Source organism: Cydia pomonella, chromosome 15 (assembly GCF_033807575.1).
Source record: "Cydia pomonella isolate Wapato2018A chromosome 15, ilCydPomo1, whole genome shotgun sequence".
In the NCBI taxonomy this organism is placed as follows: domain Eukaryota; kingdom Metazoa; phylum Arthropoda; class Insecta; order Lepidoptera; family Tortricidae; genus Cydia; species Cydia pomonella.
This window is the reverse complement of record NC_084717.1, coordinates 5,588,306-5,603,708: the sequence shown is the minus strand read 5'-3', so window position 1 is coordinate 5,603,708 and position 15,403 is coordinate 5,588,306. Positions and strand designations below refer to the sequence as shown.

Below are 15,403 nucleotides of genomic sequence, written 5' to 3'. Positions count from 1 at the left end.
CTCCGAGTGAAACACAAAAATTTTCACCACACCAACAGTACCAACACGAGAAAACTATCAACTATGAAATACCAAAAAATTCAAATGAAATCAAATCCAAATGAACGTAATAAAAAATATTAATCATTCAAAATCATCATTCAAAAGTCAATTCTACTAGCTAACATAAGGAAACAACTCAAAATTTGCATCTGATTACTTTGCCCCACATGTGGATAAAACGCAACTTTCTCATTCGTCTTTGAACAATCAAGAGGGAGGGGTTTATTGTGTTCCTGCCGGTGAGTAAGGTTGCCAGAGCTCAACGAGGGTGGGAGGGGGTTAGGGTCGGCAACGCGCATGTAACTCCTCTGGAGTTGCAGGCGTACATAGGCTACGGATACTGCTTACCATCAGGCATCCGTATGCTTGTTTGCCACCGACGCAGTATAAAAAAAAAAAACAGTTGGTGTGGTGAAAAAATACTTGATAATGTGGTTGACAGCTTTGAGGTGAGGGTTGCGGCGTTTGAATAAGAAGAAGTTTGAAGGAGAGTAATATATAGAGTCTCAACAGGGGGCTTCGCCCTCCATACAGAGGCGAAATTAAGCTGTCCCGAGAATAGCGTGAAGCCGACATAAGCCTGTTCAAAGGAACCGCGGTGCTTGACCGCAAATAGTAATATGAGGAGATGTTCTCCAATGTCTTAAGATTTGCTTTGCGCTCAGTGTCCACGAGGGGGCTTCGCCCTTCATACGGGGGGACACTAACCTGCCCAGAAGTAGTGTGAAGCCCACATAAGCCTGCTCAAAAGCCCCGCGGTGCTTCACCGTGGACAGAAGCATGATCAGATGTTCGCCGATATCTTCAACTTGCTTAGCGCTCAGCGTCCACGTGGGGGCTTCGCCCTCGAGACACAAGCGAGACACGATAGAGCCAAGGAGGAGTGACGTCTGTGAATACAGAGAAATCGTAAGGTTCTTCGCCAGTTACTACCTGCCAGTTACCAACGCAGCACACACACACACAGTAGCACACGTGCACATTGACATAGGTATAAAATAAAAAATAATAAACTAACACACTGGTTTTTAAATAGTTTTACCTCTTTGACGGACCGCCAGGCGCACAGTAGCAACATTTGCGCGGTCACCGCACGTCCATCCGCCAGCCGCGTGCCGCTGCGCAAAAAAAAAAGGGTAAGCCGACATAAAAACAAAAAAAAATTGTTAGATAGCGTCGAACGTTAGGAGCGCGAGTCCTACTCAGACTTGACTGTTGGAGCTTTTATATTCTAAAATTGGCAGGTGTTTAATTTCGGAAAATAGCTCGTTTAATTATATTTAAAAGCTTTACCCAAAGCTATCGGAGCTGGTGTCTTCAGGCAGCAGACCCTCGGGGCTGGCGGCCGACACCACGGCCGATACGCGGCTGTTGACCACCTCGCACGTCGCGATGATGTCAGCTACCAGGGCAGACCACCGGTCGTTGTTGGCTATGGCACTAGGAAAAATGTATGAAATATCTTTATTAATAGATTCTCATGCGTTTAAGCTAGCTTTGCACCGATTTGAATAAACTGAGGAAGTGCTATTATAAACGACATATTTTCATAGACATTTGACATTAACCATGACAATGCAGTGTTAGCTTCGTCCGACTCTAGATAAAACACAAGAGATTCGACAAACGAATGAAGTACTGTGCGACTCTTAAATTGAATTGCTTTGATCAAAAATTTCATAGCCAGTCTTTTTCTGGGACCACGAGAGCGACGTCGGTTTAGAAACGCCGTCGGTTTATTGATGAGGATGACGTCAGAATACTCGTCAGCGTCACTATCCCAGTACATGGCATATCAGACTTTAGACGTTGTTGACCGGGCCGTCAGCGAAGGTCACAGTTCCAGCTTGGACAAAAATATTTTCGTATTAAAACAAAAACATTACTTTGCTTTGCTTTAGCAAAGAAATATCTTTGTTTTAATTAGACTGGATTTCCGCAAAATAACGCCTAATTCTAATTCATTATTCTTTCGTATGTCAATATGCTCTCCTCTATAGGTCGCAATTTTCAACCGATTCTCGCGAAATTTTGTGAGCAAGTTCGATTATTAATTTTTTTTCGCGATTTAGTTTATGAATTTTTTCAAAATGGGGGTCAAAAGCCATGCCAGTTTTAAGTTACGGTCTCGAGGTCTACAACTCACTGAGCCACTAGCAAAGAGAATTGGAAATAGAGGTGGATTGCCAAAGAAAACTTTGTAGCCACATGATTAAAACTTTTAGAACGCCATTTGATTTTGATCCTTATTCTTTCACTGATATGTGTTAAATATCACAAAATAGCTTTTTTTCACAATCCATAACTCCCGCGGGAACAAAATAGGGCTTTGTCCTTCAGCACACCTTCTTAATAAGATCTTTTTGAGTAAGTGTGATGAAAATGAATAAAAGTGAATGATATAGCTCACCTAGCGTCGAGGCCCCCTATCAGCCTCGCGAGGCAGTGCACGAGCCCATACATGGGCGCGTCTCGTGCCGCGCGCAGTATGTCCTGCGCGCGAGTACATTGCTCTCTCAACTCGCTTAGAATCTTGTGTAGGAGGCCGAAACATGCTGGTGAGGGCACATTACTAAAAAATAACAGGGTAATTTCACGGTCCAGTTTTACACACGAGTAGGGATTAAATTTGCACCATTTAGATTGCACCGTGACTGGAACCAGTGCACCGATACGATACGATAATTTATTGATAAAATATATTTTACAGTACATATGGGGCTACTTTATAGCACTAGTGCGAGAAGTAGCATATTATGTTACTGTGTCGAACATTTAAAGGGCCATATGTACTGTAAAACGTTGTACGATACATGTGCGAATAGGTAATTCGCAACTCGTGTCGATTTAAAACACTCCCTTCGGTCGTGTTTTAATTTATCGCCACTCGTTTCGAATTTCCTATTTTTCGCACTTGTATCGTAATGTACTATTACATGTCATGTCTTAATACTAGGTACCACCACGCACTTTATGTCCGTTCTTTAGCTCCGCGGTGTATTTATGAAATTTCCCAAACAGTATATTTTAGCGACGGTTTTTAAGGTTCCGTATCCAAAGGGTAAAACGGGACCCTATTACTAAGACTCCGCTGTCCGTCACCATCATATTTTTTTGGATTGTTCGTTAGGAACAAGTGTTCTTTTATAAATTATGAATAATGTTCGGTTAAAGATAGTGTGATACGAAACAAATTTGAAATACAGGTGTTAAGCGTGGGTGAATATTGATGGATAGGCCTGGGGCACATTTTGCAAGCTACATGTCACAATTTTATAGGTTTATTGCAGCAACTCTTGAAAAGCCCTGGTGGCCTAGCGGTAAGGGCGTGCGACTTGCAAACCGGAGGTCGCGGGTTAAACCCCGGCTCGTACCAATGAGTTTTTTGAAATTTATGTTTTATAAATATCACGAAGGATAACATCGTGAGGTAACCAGAATAATCCCAATAAGGCCTAAACTAGTTTACTCTCTGGGTTGGAAGGTCAGATGGCAGTCGCTTTCGTAAAAACTAGTGCCCTCGCCAATTCTTGGGATTAGTTGCCAAACGGACCCTAGGCTCCGATGAGCCTTGGCAAAATGCCGGGACGACGCGAGGAAGAAGATAGCGGCAACACTTTGCTCTTTAGAAACCAACGTTTGATTCCCTGGAAGGGCAAATTTTCGCGTATTATGTCTACTTTACATTATGACAAGTCAACTTTGTTACTAGGAAAAGACGCGAAATTCTAACCCAAATTTTTGCTAGCTGTATCTCATGAACCGTGATAGTTAGGCAGTTGAAATATACACAGATGATGTATCTCTATTGCCGTTATAACAAATACAAAAAAATATACAAATACAAATACAAGAAAGTACGGAACCCTAGGTGGGCGAGTCCGACTCGCACTTGTTCGGTTTTTTTATTAGGTACTATAACTTTTATTAGGTACCTACTATAACAGTTTAGTGCAATTGGCCCTTAGACAGAAGCGGCTGGAAAAAGTGACGGGTGTAGTGGCTTCATCCTACGAAGTAATAGCTATAGGCTAAAAACAGGAATTGATTAATAAAGGTTATATTTGAATATAAATAACATTTCGTAACACTTACTGCTCTTTATAATATGGTTGAAACTCCTTAGGCAAAGACAGCAGTAGCAGCAGTTTGTAAGAGGCGGCCACGCAGTCCGTCGGCCGCACCGACGAAGCCTGAGTTATCGCGTCCGCGACGTAGCCTGTAGAATGCACTGGCTGGAAACAAGTATCTGTTAAGATATATTTTATGAAAAAACATTTATTATTTCCTTTATTTCTATCTCTATTTATTATTCTCGCCGCTATAGCGAGACAGGGCCCAAGCTGCCGGTGGTCAGGGCCGCAGAGCGAGGAGCCGACGTACTATTATATATGCGCCGTGTCCAAGGTTACCGCCTTCTGCATCTGACCCTTGATCCAGCCACCCAGCGAGAGTCTGTCTAGGTCTGGGACTCTTCGCTATGAGACCGTTCGCTTTTATTATTTTTATTCGAATTATTTTAATCATTTTCACGATTTCAGAATCATGGTGCTAAATGGCATACCTGGGACGCTCAGTGGGCCGACACCCATATCGAACCACATTGGTGGTATCGGACGATGCTGTTGAAGCGGACTTGGCGATCTCGAGACTGCGCAGGACCGAGACCACCGGCGTATACTCGTGTGGGAGGCCAAGGCTCATTTTGGGTCAATAATGTTCGTGATAGGATGCAAAAGTAACGTTATTAACTTTAAAAGTGGTGTCAGTATTATTTAATTGGATATTTATTTTTTATTTATTTATTAAGGTTTGCCAACAGGTGTAATACAAATACAATTGGACTTAAACAATAACCACAAAAATCATACCGTAGTATTCACCCAATTATAGGCAAACACAACTTGCTAATACTACGCGCTTACATTTTGTACTTATGTTAAAATTCTTAACCTAAGCCAAAACAAAACAAAAAAAAAACCGCCAAAGACGTCATATGACGCGCGTGGCTACAGCCCAATATCAACCTTCATGCGTACCGACAAGGTTCACGATTACGCGCCGCGTACGATAGGCGTGGCGTTCAAAAGGTTAAGATACAAAAGCAAAATGAAAAATAAAACAGATGTAACTATTGAAATGGATATGCTAAACAATGCTGAAAGACTTTAGCAAACATACACCTACTGCTAACGACTGGTCTCTGCTCTTCGGGCAATAGGATTCCGTTGATTATTAGCCCCCGACGCAAAAAAGGGGTGGTATATGTTTGACCGCTAGGTGTCTGTCTGTGGCACCGTTGCTCTTAAAAGTGTGAACCGGTTTGGATTTGGTTTCTTAAATTTAAACAGGTTTCCTATTGGTGGTCCTTAGTCATGTTTTATCAAAATCGGTTCATCGAGAGTTTTAAAATTTTGAAGTTTAATGTTATATGTGTTTTGGTCATATAGCCCTTATTGCACAATGTACTAATATTCAATAGAACCTTACCTTTATCAATTCCGCTGGACAATTTTGGAGCACTTCTAGGGCAAGCGCTTTGTTGTTCTCATAGCTGTCTTCTAGAAGGTTGTACAATATTTCAGCCTGCTCCTCCGTCCATGTCCTAAAAGAAAAACAAAAGTATCACGACACCTTAGAGTTTCCATTCAGTATTCTGCCATCGCTCTGCGCGACATTTCCATCTGTGAAGATGAGATAAGTTGTGAAACTTAGATGGCTGGCAGTCCTCAATTGTGCGTTTCTCCAGAAACTTCTTGACTCGCACAGTGGAATGAATGTCGCGTGCGGTATTTTCAAACCGATACAACCTTCAAGAAAAGAGCTTACTTTCATCTGAGGTAAGGTCCGATCGAGATCTCGGTATATATCTCGGTAATATTATTCATAATTGGGTACTTGACACATGTTGAATATTATAACAAAATTTAGTTAAATGAATAGAAAATGAGCCATCCATTATAAGAAAGTGGAATTTAATTTTTTTTATTGAGGTTATAAAAAATACAAGGCTCGGAAAATCTCAAAAAATATATTTTTTTGTCTTTCAGAAGTAGATAAGAAATTGGTACCATTCGATTCCTTACATTTTATTAAAAATAAATTGTATGACAACTATACACATAAACGCAATATTTCAGGGTCAGAATGGCAATTTCTTTGATCTTCCATACATTTAGGACAGACTTATATGATGTGACGTCACATCACCTCATCATTTTGTTAGAGGCGTTTCAATCGTCGAGTGCGAGCGTCAGACTTTTACTCTCATTTCTAATCTTTGTGTTGCTTAAATACCATGAGTCCTATATAGACATTTGATCTTCAGTAAAATCAAGATCGTTTGACATTATTTACAAAAAACAGTCAAGTAGCCCATTATAACTACACACTACGCTGGCTTCGGATCGATCGAGGTGGAGACAACTTCATCAAGCTGCACCGACAAGAGCCCTGCTCTTAAATTAAAGACGAAGAGAGCTACACAGTACAAAATTACCAAAGAAATAAATTCATACATAGGTACTATTTACTATTATTGAAGCCTGATTTTTTCATATTTTTTTTTCTATCGTAATTTCTTATACTTAATTCTCTCTGTTTATTGTGTAATAAAACTGGATGAAACAACTGTGGCAGCAGACTTGAGCTATTTCTATACACTACACTATTACCTATTCAGTAATAATCTATAGATACAACTATTTTTGTATTTTTGAGACTAGTCCTCTAATGTATAAGTTTTAAATACATGAATGAAGGATCATTGTTGCTTACTCCTGAAACTTATGAATGGTCATGGTCAAATCAATCATCCAACTTGCTTTAATGAAGTAGTAGTAGTAAAACACTTTATTGTACCAAAAGAAACATAAAACAGGAAAGAAGTCTCGAGTCCGATACCTCTCCCAGACAACGAGCTGCAGACGTTCCAGCCACCTTAGTAGCTGGAGCAACGCCATCCGTAACTAGAGCCACCTGCCGATACACTGACGAAGCTTGAAGCTCAGAAGCAACATGCAAAGTTTAAGTAGTACTTACACCTCACACTATATTTATACCCTGCTGGTATCCTATGACTAATATAGAATACTTTTACAGTCTGTGTCTCGTAGTCCACATACAAAGTTTAAAGAGTAGACTATAATTGTACTCTGCTGTTTTTCTGTGACTAATATAGTATAGTACTTTTTCTGCCTGTGTCTGAACATACCTATCTTCTGCGAGTTGTAGATGTCCCAGCCAGCTAAGTAGCTGGAGCGCGATATAACGGCGTCCGTAGCTAGCGCCCCCTGCCGATACACTGGCGAAGCATAAAGCTCGGAGCTCCGATATAAAGTTTAGGTAGTAGGCTATTTCTGTTGAGTGTTCTTTCGGTTTTCTCTTCAGCATCTTGTAGCTGTCTTCGAGACGTTTTAATATCTGGAATTTGATTAAAAATATATGACAAGTAAAGCTAGTCCCAGTAAAAAATTACGCATGTTAATTTTCACAAAATCTTACACAACAGTTAAACCAACTGTTTTATTGTAAATTCTTGTTGGACATTTAATAAATAATAGGTACATGTACGCATATATTTGCAGTTTAAGACTTTATTTATCCAGAAATTTCGTAATTTTGTTGTAATGCCTACCATTAGGTTTTGTCAAAGAGAATTTGAAATAGTGGTGTACTGTCAAAGAAAACTTCGTAGCGACGACGTAAATTTATTGCCATTTTTCGACACACAATTAAAACTTTTAGAACGCCATTTGACTTTGAACCTTATTTTTTCACTGATATTTTGTGTTCAATTTGTTAAATATAAAAAAGTGGCGTCATCTTGCCGGGCACTACCTAAAGGTTATGGCGCTATCGCTCGAAACGGTGCTGCTGTGCCTATGGAAGGTAGAGGCAAGGAACAAAATCTCCATATACCAAAGTGTCCGACAAAAAACCATAAATAGGTGGCGCTACAATACCTAGAATACTTGAGAAAAAATCTAATCATAGACAGCGCACTTCACTCCGTCAATAACGCCTAGGTTCTTAGCTACTCCAGCGCTACTCCGGAGAGATTTGGAACTATTATTTATAGCTGACAGCTGGACACTTTTACAACAATTCTGCCTAAGGAGTTTCTGTTCCTTGCCTCTACCTTCCATAGCTATGCCTTTGGCCTTTGATCTATTCAATATTAAAAGTTTGCATTACCGCCATTTTGACGTTTAATTCGTTTATAAGTATAAAACTACTTTGTTATTTTTTGTCCTCAAAAACACATATTATATTGTAGAGTCAGACCACTTAACACTTGCACAGGCTGGGCTATCAAAATCGTTGCCAACTTAGCTTGGTCTGACTTTATTACTTCTAAATACCGCTATCAAAGATAGATTGATTAAGTTGTGTAAAAACTAATACAATTTCGTGTTCGTCGTTCGACAAGAGATGACGCTGTACGTCTCCATACATTTTGCGGTAACTCTGATTGCCAAAAGTTGACGTTTGACAATTCAATGACCACAAAATATATGGCGCAATGCAGCGCCATCTGTTTTGGATGTCAAACTATAGCTCGCCAGAATCAGTGCGGTGCCGCACCGACTGGACCCAACCATTTGCAGCGCCCTGCAACACCGTAGACGCTGCTGTATGTGTCCAGTTTACACTACCTTACGAAGGTCGAGGACATCGCAAGGTAGTGTAAACTGGACACGTATGCACGAGCCAAGTTCGGAATCGCCCCGATGGTCGCGAAGTTGCGAATTTCTCTATTAAAATCAATTCTCTTTTCCGCTATCTTTACCGACATATACAGAGAGCAAAAATATGCACTCTCCATTCAAAAATTAATATATAAATATTTGTACAGTTACTGTAATACTCTACTGTACTCTATTATGTAAATAAACAAAACACGAGAAGTAAACGAAGCTACTTTAGTATACTGCGGCATCATACCATTCGCTAGTTTGCGGTAAGCAGAGCGATATCTAGTGGGGAATTTGAGAAACACGCTGAAATTCCTTTTATCCCAAATCCCATGCAATATCGCGCTGACAAAAAGGTTAGGTTAGGTTAGTATATTGTATTCTTCTATAATTTGTTAGCGACTCATTTCACTAATAATACAGGTGTGGAAAATATGTGTGTAAATATGCTTTTTTAAGATGACTGTGTTTTCCTTACAATTACTTGCACTGAGTGAATGATTAGAGTTAGGCATACCTTCTTCATGTTTGCGTAGTATTCCATCTGTCCAATTTCTTGGTCCAATGTGCATTATTTTATTTTATTTATCGCATGGCATAATTATGTACATGTCACTGGATTACATAGAAAAATTTCGTCCTGTCCAGGTACGCGACTGCTTCTTCTGACAGGATCTTAAAATCGTCTACATGGCCTGTGTATCTGGTATGGGGGCACTCCAGAATGATGTGGTTGATGGTCTGATCTGGGTGCCCGCAGTTACAGGAGGACAGGAGCTCCTGCCCCATTTGTACCAGTGGTGGCCGCAGTTGCCAACTCCTGTTCTTAGGCGGTTAAGAGCGGACCACACCCGGCAGGGTTCCTTGAAGCCTGCTGGGGGTACTCGCAGGGGTAAATCAGAGAAGGGGTTCGCTTGGTCTCTGAGGGCTTCCCATTCTGCGGTCCAGGCCTCCTCCAGGGTACGGATGGTGAGAGAGTTTCCCATCCGTAATGCACACAGTGCGCTGTCACTAGTTCGCGTTGAAGGCATTTTTCTCTTCGCTGGTGCGCAGGGGCTATGTTGCTAAGAGCAAGGAGCCAGTGGATGGGTGTTGGCTTAATGCATCCAGTTATCAGACGAAGAGTCTGGTTAAGCTGTCGACGGCTGAGGTATGAACACTATTTATCCAGACTGGAGCGCAGTACTCGGCTGTCGAGTAAACCAGTGCCAGCGCTGTGGTTCGGAGATATGAGGCAGAGGCTCCCCAAATTGATCCTGTTAGTTTTTGCAGTAGACTACTCCTGGTCTCCTGGCCTGCAGTTTAGCTGATACTTTTTGTATGTGACACTTGTAAGACTTCTGTCTCTAGAGTAACTCCAAGGTACTTGGGGTGAAGGTTATGTTTAAGTATTGTGCCCTTAAACTTGACGGTCAGTGTTTTTTCTTTAAGCTTATTGTTAAGATGGATGGATGTCTTACTTGGGTTAGGGCAGAGGCGCTAACGGGTGAAAAAGTCATCCAGGGCTTCCAGGTCTTCTTGTAGAATTGGTTCGGTCGAATCCATTTTATTAACTAACACAAACGGGACTTAATCGCGTATTAAGTTTTAAATTTACCTCCGACGTTTCGAGGACGGCGTTGTCCCCGTGGTCTCGGAGAAGACTGGCTAAAGTTGACATCAACATCTTCTAGCCGCGCGTGTTTTTCGAACTACCCGCACTTGATCTTGTATATTGACTTGAACATTCTGCGCACACAACAGTAACGATATTCGATTTTTCGACTGTCGATATTCGTTCTCGCTTAAATATTGTTGGAGAATGCAGAAGCATAGCGCCTGACAAAAACATCTCTGCAAATCCGCCCGCACTCCTGTGCGCTTCAATTTATTATAATAGGATTTTTTTAGTTTTAAGCACTTACACTTAAGCTTTTGTACCGACTGGTAATAAAATAGCCATGTCCTAAATTAAATTACGCTAGTTTCCATTCTCCTCCTGAAAGACCCAAACATGGTCCTTCGAACCGGATAGAAGACACCAGCGACTAAAATAATAATACGGTCAAGAGGAATGTGGAATTGTTGGAGAGTTACGTATCAATTGGCATTTGGTGGCACCATCATCGAACCAAAGAAGAAACAAAGGATCGTCTAAAGTGGTCGAGATTTAAAATAATTATAAGACTTTAGTAGAGAAAAGTGGTAATCCTGTGCTAATTGTGTATATTAAATTTAATCCAGCACTCTACAGGTATTATTTCAAGTGTAATTTAACTCTGTGACAAGGTTAGTATCCACGTGTTAAGCTTTGTTCTTTAACTTTAGATTTAATTTAAGTGTACCGATCTGATTTAATTACAACTCATTAAGTTAATCAAAATACTTATATCAATTACTAGTTTAAAATATAAGTAATTTAATAATATTCAAAATCAGAACGCTTAATATTCACACTTGAATGCCCAAAGCTTACATTGCACTTGCCATCAACATTAATTGTAATTAGTTAAAAATCAAATGTACAATCAACATTGTTTTAAATTTATTAAAAGTGCTTTAACGTGATTCATATACCCATATAATTAGAAACTGTTAAATTAACCTCAAACTTATAGTTGTAACTTTAATTTTGCTTGCTTATTGCTAGGGCACTTTAATTGATTGTTATTTCTCCTTTACAAATTTGTAACCTAAATATTCCAGGTTGACTACACTCGCTTCCCAAAATGACTGAAGAAAAAGAGCTAATCGCCAGGCGGGCCAGCTATAAAGGCCGACTAACCATTTTTGAAAAATATATGGAGGGTTTGAAAGTTGCTTCATTGACATCAGCTGAGGTAAATGAATTGCAGTTGCGTATGGGCAAAATTGAAGCGTTGTATGTCCATTATGATGAGGTTCAATTAAAACTTGAGTGCAGTTCGAGTGACTCTGACAGTCAGTTAACTGAGCGAGCAGAGTTTGAAAGTAGGTATTTTAAATTACTTTCTAATGCTCAAGATATATTGGCCAAATACGCCAAAAAGCAAGACTCGACTTTCAACTCGGCCGCAAGCGACCAATCATCGCATAAAGGAAATAATAAGCTTGTTCGGTTACCAACTATTCAATTGCCAAAATACAATGGTTCCTATGAAAATTGGTTAGGCTTTCGCGACACCTTTACTAGCCTCATTCACTCTAACGACGATATAGACGACATAAACAAATTTCATTACCTTAGGGCTTCCCTGGAGGCATCCGCTGCAGTCGTCATACAGTCGGTAGAATTCTCGTCTGACAACTATGCCTTGGCTTGGAATCTTCTATGTGATCGCTTCAATAACAAGCGCCAATTGCTGCAGAATCATGTATCGGCCTTGTTCAATATTGAACCGATTGCACGAGAATCTTCTAGTCATATTAAAAGGGTCATAGATCAGGTTAACAAAAACCTTCGTTCTTTAGAAACACTAGGCGAACCCGTTAAAGAATGGTCAACACTTCTCATTCACATTATTTCACAAAAGTTAGACACAAAATCATTTCGTGAGTGGGAGGAGTTCAAGGGTGGTTTAGACAAAAACAAAACTGCTACTTTCGAGGAGTTCCTAACTTTCCTACAAAGCCGTGCTGATTTACTCGAAATACTAGAATTATCATCGAATCAGTCACTTCAACACACTAAAAGTGCAACTAAAATTAAAACTATGATAGCAGTGCAGGACAAAATAGGTAATAATAGCAATAAAACTCAGCCGCCGGCGACTAAGCCGTGCCCGAAATGTAAGGGCGATCATTGCTTATCAAACTGTGCACAATTTCTTGCGTTAAGTAATACGGTTCGATTGCAACTATTACCTAATTATAAGGTTTGTTTTAACTGTTTTAGAGGTGGTCATTATGCCAATCACTGTAAAAAACCTGGTTGCAAGATATGCAAACGAAAACACCATACGTTAATTCACGTATCTGAGAGCATACCTAGATCGACATTAAATAGTGATAATTGCACGGGCGTTATCAGTGGTGTCGACCAGAGGACTGCGCCCGCGCTCCCGCTCCCCGCCAGTGCCGTGCCGGCTCAGGTTGCATTGTCAGCAAATGTCTCGCCGAGTACTTCGTCTTCATACTGACATAGGGCACAAGACGTACTGTTATCAACTGCACTTATAAAAATATACGATTCGAATAAACAGGAGCACATCGCTCGCTGTGTTTTAGATAATGGCAGTATGTCTTGTCTCATGTCTCAAAAAATGTATAATAGGCTAAACCTGGCAACCGATTTTGTAAATAAAAGTCTTATAGGTGTAAACAAAAAGTCGTCGCCTATAACTGAAATGTGTCGAGTCGAAATTAAATCGCTCAATGAGAGGTTCGCAAGTGATTTGCACTGTTATATTTTGCCTTCAATTACGGACGTTATTCCCTCTCATCGAATCGACGTGTCAAAATTAAATATTCCATCTAACATATGCCTAGCGGACCCGTATTTTTACAAGCCGTCTAATGTAGATATGATAATTGGGGCCGAACTATTCTGGGATTTGTTAGGATATCAAAAAATTAAACTGGGTCACGGTTTGCCGATCCTTTGGGAAACTCAACTTGGATGGTTGGTTTCCGGTCCTATTTATAGACGCAACGAATCGACAATGCCGTCATCATCATCATCCATTAAATGTAATTTCGTAACAGTTAATTCAGGCAACGCTCTCTCCACCGTTGATGACGACCTTCAAAACCAATTAGCGCGTTTTTGGCAACTGGAGGAAGTTAGCCATCAGTCGTCTCAATATTCTCACGAAGAGAAATTATGTGAGGAGCATTTTCAAGCTAACACTGTTCGTTTGAAGGACGGAAGTTTTTGTGTTAGGTTGCCTTTAAAGCAGAGTCCTAAATTGTTAGGCGAATCATTTCAAAGAGCCAAACATTGCTTCTTATCGTTGGAGCGTAGGTGGAAAAATAGACCATCATTCAGGAAGCTATACATCGAGTTTATGTCGGAGTATCACGCTTTAGGTCACATGTCCGAGTACGTACCTACCGATTCGGGTACAGGTACCTACTTTATACCCCACCACGGAATTTTACGGGACAGTACCACTACCAAATTAAGGACTGTCTTTAATGCTAGTAGTCCCACTACTTCCGGTGTTTCGCTAAACGATTTGCAAATGATTGGACCAACTGTCCAAGATGATCTGCTGTCAATACTCATACGTTTTCGGCAGCATAAATACGTAATATCTGCTGACATTGAAAAAATGTACAGGACCGTATTTCTTCATCCTGATGATCGCAAGCTACAGCTGATCCTATGGCGTGAAAATGAGTCTGACGCCTTAAAGACTTATCAGCTAAATACCGTAAGTTATGGGACGGCTAGCGCAGCATTTTTAGCATGTCGATGTCTTAAACAAATAGGTTTAGATTGTCAAGATAAACCGTTATCTGAAATAATAATTCACGATTTTTATGTCGATGATTTACTGACCGGGGGAGATGATTTTGACGAGGTTATTAGATTGCGGCAAGGAGTCACTGATGCTTTAGCTGCCGCGCGCATGCATTTAAGAAAGTGGAAGTCTAATGATCCACGCTTAATTGACTCGTTCTCTCTTGAATCAAAAAACTTAAACATGGGAACGTCCGAGTCAGGCAAGATATTAGGTCTGGGTTGGCATCCAGACGCGGACCAGTTATATTTCCCAATCGGCATTTCGGTTCCTAAGGGAACCACTAAAAGGGATATATTGTCAACCATTGCTCAGATTTTTGATCCCTTAGGGCTTTTAAGTCCTTGTGTCATTACAATGAAAATTCTCATGCAGAGGCTGTGGTTACACAAACTTTCTTGGGACCAGGAGCTTCCTCCTGAAACTTTAAAACAATGGGCCGATATAGTTTCAAGCCTGCCTCTTCTTAATACTATCCGCATTCCGCGACGAGTTTTGTGCGACTCCTACGAGAGTCTGGAACTACACATTTTCACAGACTCCTCAGAGCGAGCTTATGGTGCTTGTGTTTACGCCCGTAGCATTAACGATGCAGGAGAGGTTTTCGTGCGATTACTTATAGCCAAAAGTCGAGTTTCTCCCTTGAAGCCTTTAACCATTCCGAAACTTGAACTTTGTGGCGCGCTGGTCGGTGCTCGGTTGTATCAAAAGGTTATTAACTCACTTCGAGCCCAAGTTAGCAGCGCAACGTTCTGGAGCGACTCGACCATAGTTCTCGCGTGGCTCAAAACATTGCCAAGCAAGTTGCAGCCATTTGTTCGCAACCGTACAGCCGAGATTCTCGAAATATCAGGCCATAGTTCCTGGCGCCACGTTCCGACTAACGAGAATCCTGCTGATCACGTATCTCGCGGTGTTAGCTTCGAGGAAATGAATTCCCTTGATTTATGGTGGTCCGGTCCTAGCTTCCTAAAGCGTGATGCTTCGACGTGGCCAAAGAATCCGTGTACAGAAGTTTCTAATTTACCTGAGGTTCGAACAGAAATAACCTTGTCTGCTTGCATTCAAGACGAGACTTTCATTGACTTTGAACGATTTTCAAACTTCTTACGGTTAAAACGCGCCGTAGCGTACGTTTTGCGCTTCATATCGGCTTGTAAAGGGATGGCAGTAACTACTCAATATTTAAACGATGTAGAATTAAAAAACGCATTAAACCTCCTGATAAAAATATCACAAGCC

General features: G+C 40.7%; 2 protein-coding genes across 2 annotated transcripts in view; one reads left to right on the top strand and one right to left on the bottom strand.

Moving 5' to 3' along the window:
- LOC133525846 (tRNA (32-2'-O)-methyltransferase regulator THADA) overlaps positions 1-15,403 on the bottom strand; it is a 49,239-nt gene that overhangs the window by 13,998 nt on the left and 19,838 nt on the right. The window contains exons 20-26 of the mRNA XM_061862251.1: positions 7,256-7,464; positions 5,533-5,647; positions 4,138-4,277; positions 2,453-2,614; positions 1,336-1,482; positions 1,085-1,160; positions 751-932 (exon numbers count right to left, since the gene is read on the bottom strand). Of these exons, the coding sequence (XP_061718235.1) occupies positions 751-932; positions 1,085-1,160; positions 1,336-1,482; positions 2,453-2,614; positions 4,138-4,277; positions 5,533-5,647; positions 7,256-7,464 (1,031 nt within the window). The remainder of the gene's footprint in view (positions 1-750; positions 933-1,084; positions 1,161-1,335; positions 1,483-2,452; positions 2,615-4,137; positions 4,278-5,532; positions 5,648-7,255; positions 7,465-15,403) is intronic.
- LOC133525635 (uncharacterized) lies at positions 10,527-14,230 on the top strand. The gene is made up of 2 exons (XM_061861952.1): positions 10,527-11,006; positions 11,424-14,230. The coding sequence occupies exon 2, from the start codon at positions 11,447-11,449 to the stop codon at positions 12,833-12,835; it is 1,389 nt and encodes a 462-aa protein (XP_061717936.1). The 5' UTR covers positions 10,527-11,006; positions 11,424-11,446; the 3' UTR covers positions 12,836-14,230.